Source organism: Lampetra planeri, chromosome 14 (assembly GCF_965212315.1).
Source record: "Lampetra planeri chromosome 14, kcLamPlan1.2.h2, whole genome shotgun sequence".
Lineage (NCBI taxonomy): Eukaryota > Metazoa > Chordata > Hyperoartia > Petromyzontiformes > Petromyzontidae > Lampetra > Lampetra planeri.
This window is the reverse complement of record NC_136120.1, coordinates 13627298-13634510: the sequence shown is the minus strand read 5'-3', so window position 1 is coordinate 13634510 and position 7213 is coordinate 13627298. Positions and strand designations below refer to the sequence as shown.

The 7213-nt window shown below is 55.8% G+C and overlaps 1 protein-coding gene across 1 annotated transcript; it reads right to left on the bottom strand.

The window, feature by feature from the left end:
• Positions 1-641: 641 nt before the first annotated feature.
• Positions 642-6674, bottom strand: LOC144722411 (fatty acid-binding protein, liver). The gene is made up of 3 exons (XM_078600657.1): positions 6504-6674; positions 5543-5644; positions 642-2989 (listed from the first exon to the last, which is right to left on the bottom strand). Exons 1-3 carry the CDS (start codon positions 6660-6662, stop codon positions 2939-2941), a joined length of 312 nt encoding a protein of 103 aa, XP_078456783.1. The 5' UTR covers positions 6663-6674; the 3' UTR covers positions 642-2938.
• Between the last annotated feature and the right edge of the window lie 539 nt (positions 6675-7213).

Here is a 7213-nt window from a genome sequence, read left to right as displayed (position 1 = left end):
CATCAACTTCTCAATATTATCGTCACCATCACCGTCTCGTCATCATCAACACCATTACATCGTCATCACCATCACCCTCTCATCATCACCATCACCCTCTCATCATCACCATCATCATCACCAACCTCTCATCATCACCTCCTCATCATCACCATCACCCTATGATCATCACCATCATCATCACCCTCCTCCTCCTCCTCGTTCTCCGTTTTGGTGGGAACTTCCTGCCCCGGGCCTCCCTTCCCCTCTCTCGTTCCTTTCTCTCTCTCCGCGTTCATCGACAAACATCCTTCACTCTGCTCGCCCCCCCCTCCCCGTGGTGGCAGTCACGGCTGCAAAGGATTTTAATTGCAAATTAAATCAATCAGACCAATTAAATCAATCCAATCAATCAGATCAAATAAATCAATCAGATCAATCAGATCAATTAAATCAATCAAATCAATCAGATCAATTAAATCAATCAAATCAATCAGATCAATCAGATCAATTAAATCAATCAAATCAATCGGATCAATTAAATCAATCAGATCAATTAAATCAATCAGATCAATCAGATAAATCAGATCAATCAGACCGCACCGACTCTTGTCGCTGTACCCCGCGTGGCGCACGAGTCATCAGACACACACGACACGTCATTTTGCGGTGACTCAAGGGTCAAATAAAAACTCCAACTTTATTATTTCTGTTTAGTTGTTTCTCGGGGTTGATTAATAACACTGAACTTCTAGGGGCACCGGTAAGTTAGTAGCAGCGGTGAGAGTCGGTGTACGTATGCGTGTCGGCGGCGTGTGCGTGTGTGCACCTAGCCTGGCACGAGCGCCGTGATCACGTTGTTATTGTTGGGTGCGTGTGTGATTGAGTGTGTGTCGCGAGCGGCGGGGGGGGGGGGGTACAAGCCAGGCCGACCCGAGTTTGATTCCCTCTTACGGCAACAACACCGCTGCTGCTCCTCCCTCCCTGCCTGTCTGTGTGAATGTTCCTCCATCTGTGTATCGATCCCTATATCCGTTTGTCCGTCCACCAGTCTGTCTATGTGTCTGTCCATCTGTCTGGTCATTCGTCTGTCTGTCCGTCCATCCATCAATCCGTCCATCTATCCATATGTTTGTCCATCCAACTGCCCATCTATTCATCCCGTCTATAGATCCATCTATCGTCCACGAGTCTCTCCATCCTTATATCCAACTATCCCATCAATCCGCCTATACATCCAACTATCCATCCATAAAGTTGTCCATACAACTGCCCATCTTTACATCCAACTGTCCATCTATTCATGCATCTGTCTGACTGTCAATGCGTCTCTCCGTTCGTCTGTGCTCCAGCAGACAAGTCCCATAACACTGAACGGTGACACTGCGAGTGTGACACTGTAAGTCAACACCGCCACCACCACCAACAAAGATACAACACAAAGATCCCCCATAGAACATGAATACATTGTTGGTGCGAGTGCTGTGAACGCGCAGCACCGATGAAGGCCGGCTTGGCAACACGAGCGCGTGCGTGGCCACCACCACGCCTCTGTCTGCCTCGTGGCGGTGCTTCCACACCGCACCAGGTACGCACTCATTTTAGGCTGAGTCGACGTAGGGGAGGCCCAGGACCCGGTTCACCACCAGGTTCGGGCGGACGCGCGTGGCGACTGCGCGATGCGCCGCCGATGGCACAGCGGACCGCACGACGTGCAAAACGACGCGATGCCTCGATCCACACATCACGAAGGAGACGTCAACAGCGATAGACGCTCCGGTTATCTGGGGCTTGGCCACCTGAAATGTGAAATTGCAGTCGTCGTTGTTCTGCATCTACAGCAGCCGCACGAAAGAAAGAAGGAGGGGAAGACTCCCGATGGCATCGTTCCGACTCCCATCGGTTCGCGAACCAGTGGAGCAATCTCGCTTGCTCTGTGTGTGTGTGTGTGTGGGGGGGGGGCTCTGGAGAAGCCGTGGACTCCGTGAAGGACCTCGCCAGGGCTACAGACCGGGCCACATCGTCACGAGCCATGGTCTATCCACAGCTAGCCACAGCGTCGTCATCGTCGTCGTCATTGTCGCCGCCACGTGCCCGACACGAGATGCACGGTGTCTGTCGAACTTGTCGTCGCCTGTGGCGCCACGGTGTCACGAGAAGGAGGAGGAGGAAGAGGACAAGGGGGAGATTTCGCGGTTGTTGTATCCGAGGCGGATGGGGGGGGGGCTCAACGAGTCCCGCGACTCGCCTACAGGGAGGGTCCTGCCGAGCTCTGACGATCGGTTGGCTGGATTCTTAATTTGCGGTGAACATTTGGCAAATCACACTGCGGTTTGGCTCTTCGGCCTACACGATGACTACTAGAACCCCCCCCCCCTTTAGGGTCAATCGATCAGAACCTCATTAATTCTCTGAGTGAGTGACAGCCAATCGCTACAAAAACCGACGAGCGAACAGAAAGTGAAAAGGGGGGCAGAGCTGTCTAAGGGGGGTTAGGGGTATAGCGTGTGCCTGTTTGGTTAATCTGGTTAGTGTGGTCATGGTTAGCGGTAGGGTTGGTGACTGGTTGGTTAGTGTGGTTAGTGTGTTAAGGGTTAGCGGGTAGGGCTATTGCCTGATTGGTCAGTGTGGTTAGGGTTAGGGCTAGTGCCTGATTGGTCATTGTGGTTACGGTTAGGGGTAGGGATAGTGTCTGATTGGCTAGCGTGTGGAGGGGCTTGGATTTGATTGGCTAGTTCGTTCCACCTTCTCCACAAACTTTCCCCTCCCGCGTTGGCGAGTGCGGCCTCTTCCGTTCTCAGTCGCTTCGCGCTCGTGGTGGCACTGCAGCGTCACGACGTCGTCACAACACCACCGCGTCACAGCGTCACGCCACAAAGCCACAGCGCCGCCACGACATCGGAGCGAGGAGGAGGAGGATGATGGCCGAGGAGGAGGAGGTGGAGCCGAGGCCCACTGCTCAGGCTTTGGTGTACGTGCGAGTGGCCACCACTTCCCCGATGGAGCACGTCTACGGGGAGAGGGCGAGACACGCAACTCGCTCGCACCGCTCACCCTCACACCCTCTCTCACACCTCACTCATCTCACTCTTCCACACTCTCATCTCTCTCTCTCTTATCCCTCTCTGTCTCATGAAAAAACATTTCTTAAGAAGTGCTTTTAAGCGTTTAGTTTGTTGTTCTTCGCCCGCATCTCCGATTAGCGTGGTTGGCTACGTACGGTGCGAAAGGAGTTCAACATACATACTAATTTATCCCATTACTCTCTCATCTCTCTCTCCCATCTCTCCCATCTCTATCTCATCCTTCTCTCTCTCATCCGAGAAGGCCTTCGATAGAGTGGGCCATGAGTACCTGGGCAAACTGATAAGGTCGTTCGGCTTCAGCCAGGCATTCATCTCTCACGTCAGGCTCCTGTACATGGACACATCCAGTCTCATGAAACTCAACCAGCCGCTCAGCCCCCATGACAAGGGGGGTCAGACAGGGATGCCCTCTGTCGGGGCTGCTGTAAACCCTGTCTATTGAGCCACTCCTACGCCACCTGAGACGACATCTGTCTGGTTTCAAGGCTCCAGGACTTGAAACTGCAGTCGTTAGGGTCTCTGCGTACGTGGACGACAAATGCGTCGTAGTCAACGGCGCGCAGGACGTCTCCGCACTCTGCCGGGTGGTGGCGCTGTACGAGAAGGCCTCCTCCGCCCGGGTGAACTGGGCCAAGTGCGAGGTTCTCTGTTTGGGGTCGCGGTGCGGCGTGCCTTCTGTGCTCCTCCCGGGAGGAGTCAGTTGGTAGGCTGAGGGTACCAAGTACCCGGGAGTCTCCCTGGGGAAACCCACACGACGTCGCTCTGAACAACTGGACCGAGCTGGCCGAAGTAATCGAGGCTGGACTGCTGCATGTGCACGCATCGCTCCGCAGACGTCCTTTAGGGGCCGAGTGCTCGTCGCTAATAACCTGGCAGCGTTCGCGCTGTGGCACAAGACCAAAGCCTTCCAGCCTCCGGGCCTGGCTACTCACCAGAGTGAACCGCTCACTCGCGCACTTTGTGTGGCACGGCAAGCACTGGCTGAGCCCGGGGGTTCTCTGCCTGCTGGTGGGTGAGGGTGACCAGGGTCTGGTGGACGTTGCCTCCAGGCTGATGAGATTCAGGCTTCGGGCCGTGAGGCGGCTATTGTAAGAACGGGAGGAGATACCCTGGAAGTCGCCAGCCCTCAACCTGCTGAGAGACGCAGGGGGGTGCCTGGGGTACAGAAAGGAGCTCTTCCTGTTCGACCTGGGCCTGGTCGACTACACGAGGCTGCCAGGTTATTACCAGAGCCTTTTGGATGCGTGACGGAGCTTTGAATGGAATAAGGCGTGCACGCACTATGACCTCAAACATTTCTTGAACGAGCCCCCGTTCTGCAATGGCCTCTTCGAAGGGATCAGAGGAAAGAGGACTCTGGCTCTACGCTTCACCTCAGTCGGACTGGGGAAAGTCAGTAACCTCGTGAAGGGCCACCAGTGCAAGTGGAAGACCGCGGCTGAGATCGCCAGCGCTGAGGGACTCCGCTCCAAGCTCGCCGGGGAGAAGCTGCTGTGGGACGTTGCTCCGAGCCAAGCAGGAGCTGCGTCTGAAGCTGGAGGCGCCGGAGGACAGTGGCGGCCACCACTCCTCCTTCCCGGAGTTGCGCCTCTCCTGCACTCAGCCTCCTGGGCGCACTGACTCTGGGAAGCTACTGAGGCTTGGAGGACGCAGGGACGCGTCCCTGAAGAGCACCCCAAGGAAAGCGCTCTGCACCGTGCTGCATCAAGGCGTTGCATTTTCAGGACCTGGCCAACCTATCAGGCACAACATAGAGAGATAATGTATCTCCCCTTATTGAGGCTGCCCCCCCCCCCCGCCAGTGGAAACCAACATACAAGCCTCCTGTAGCCAAACGCTGCGGTGACCTACAGTGGAGGTAGGTGCACTGGACGGTGCCATCGGCCGTGTGGCTCAGCCGATCTCCCCAGGGGCACCAGACTCTGTGTGCGTTCTGCAGTGCCCCACCAGGAACTGGGGTGTCCGTGGCTCAACCAACTCAATGTTCCAGCTTTTGGGGTCCATTTTTATGAGACTGGAGGAGCCTTTTTTACAAGAGCAGTTTCATATACGGGGTGCCTTACCGGGCTAATAAGTGCCAGGATCCTGAAAAATTGTGTCTGTGCGCAAGCAAAGATGGCACAGTTTACAAGACCAGGAAAAAAGAGGCTGCAAGGCAACACTGACAGCTGCCATGCGGTGCCAATGCTGGTGACGCGCTTGTGTTCTTCGAACGGTGGGGGGCAGTCAAGCCCTCTGCACCAGCGCAAACGGCATTTTGCATTTTACTTTCTAACGAGATCATCGTCGAGCGTGGCGTGTTTGTGTTGCGCGTGGTGCATGCAGCGCCACGTAGTGTTTTGTGACGTGATGCTGTATTCGATGTGACTCGTATCGAAATCGGCAATCTCTCTCATCTCTCTCTCATCTCTCTCTCATCTCTCTCTCATCTCTCTGATCTCTCTCTCATCTCTCTCATCTCTCTCTCGTGCCCTCACCGCCACCATGCTGTCGCCCGAAACGGCACGGGAGATGGTGGTCTCCTTGCCCTCCCATCGCTGCACCTGCACCAGCTTGTCGCCGTCCACGGTGAACGTGCTCTGCGGGAGACACCACCACGTCAACCACCACGTCAGCCACCACAACCACAGCCACCACGTCAGCCACCACAACCACAGTCACCACGTCAACCACCACGTCAGCCACCACAAACACAGTCACCACAGCGTCACAACTACAACCAACAGCCCATCAACTCACTACGCACAAAACGTTGAGGGCGTTGGTGCTCATCTCCCGTCTACAGCTCAGAGCCAGGCGCAGAAATTCCTCGTTCCTTTGACGGTGGCAGGGGTGGGGAGGGAGTGGAGATGGGGGTGGGGAGGGGGTGGGGAGGGGGGTGGGGGGAGGGGGGGTGGGGGAGGGGGGTGGGGAGGGGGGTGGGGAGGGGGGTGGGGAGGGGGGGTGGGGAGGGGGGTGGAGAGGGGTGGGAGGGTGGGGAAGGGGAGGGGGGAGGGGTGGGGAGGGGGGGAGGGGAGGGGTGGGGAGGGGGGAGAGGGGAAGGGCGGGGAGGGGGGGAGGGGTGGGGAGAGGGTGCAGAGGGGTGGGGAGGGATGGGGAAGGGGGGAGGGGTGGGGGTGGAGAGGGGGGGAGGGGAGGGGTGGGGAGGGGGGGGGGGAAGGGGGAGAGGGGAGGGGCGGGGAGGGATGGGTGGGGAGGGTTGGGGAGGGTCGGGAGGTCGATCCATCGGACAACCATTGCTGACGTCCCACAAAATGGTACTGTTCTTATCTGCCCCGGCAGGGAATTATGATGATGGTTTTACCGAGTCAAACCGGCAACCAGGATTTGACCTCGTGACCTTTCCGTTCGCGAGCCGCTCGCTCTACCACCGCTTCATCGCCTGTGACCGCTGACCCCTGACCCCCTCCCGCCCTCCCCCCCCACCCGGGGTCTCACCTTGACCTTCCTCTCGTCCGCCGTCGTTTCGTCAAACTCCTCGCCCAGCGTGAAGTTCCACTCCATGTTCTTGAAGGTGCTCGTCGTCTTCAGCGTCACGTGCTCGCCCTCGGCGCTGATGATGAGCGTGGGCTTGGTGACGCTGCCGATCTGGCGCATCGCGAAGCCGATGCCTGCACGCAATCAAGTCGTTCCTCGCTTAGCGTGGTAGATGCGTTCCTCGAACAGCGCCACGTGAAGCGGAAAACGGTTTCCCCATAAGTAACGCGGTAACGAACAAGTTTGGCGCGATAAGTTAATATTTTAATAAATCTATCAGCTTTATTAGTATATTTATTTTCTTCTTCCTCCTCCTCGTATGCTAACGAAAGCAGCTGTAATCTTACTTTAAACAGATCGCCAAATTAATTTGAAAAGATAATTCACGCACCCATTTCTGATAATGGAAGTCAATTTGAACATTTGTTACAATAATGAAATAAACCTCCGTGAAGTGTTCACATATCCTCCGGTTTTTGCCTCCGCGTTTAGAAACATGCATTGCGAGTTATTTGGCTGCTAATACATTTCGTTGAGCTCTCGTTTGTGGACAGGTCTCTTATGAAAATAAGAGCTACGTAGCTCAGAGGGCCTTAGTCACGAGTAATATATAATAAGCCCTGTGTGCCCTGACTGCTGGGCCACACTGTGACACTGCGCGACTTCGGCTG

What these genes read in the sequence shown, in the direction of transcription:
- LOC144722411 (XM_078600657.1), bottom strand. Translation starts at nt 6,662, where the DNA reads ATGCGCCAGATCGGCAGCGTCACCAAGCCCACGCTCATCATCAGCGCC. An exon ending in CGGACGAGAGGAAGGTCAAG is followed by an intron (nt 5,645 to 6,503) that starts GTGAGACCCCGG and finishes TGTCTCCCGCAG; the next exon opens with AGCACGTTCACCGTGGACGG. An exon ending in CGGGCGACAGCATGGTGGCG is followed by an intron (nt 2,990 to 5,542) that starts GTGAGGGCACGA and finishes CTCTCCCCGTAG; the next exon opens with ACGTGCTCCATCGGGGAAGT.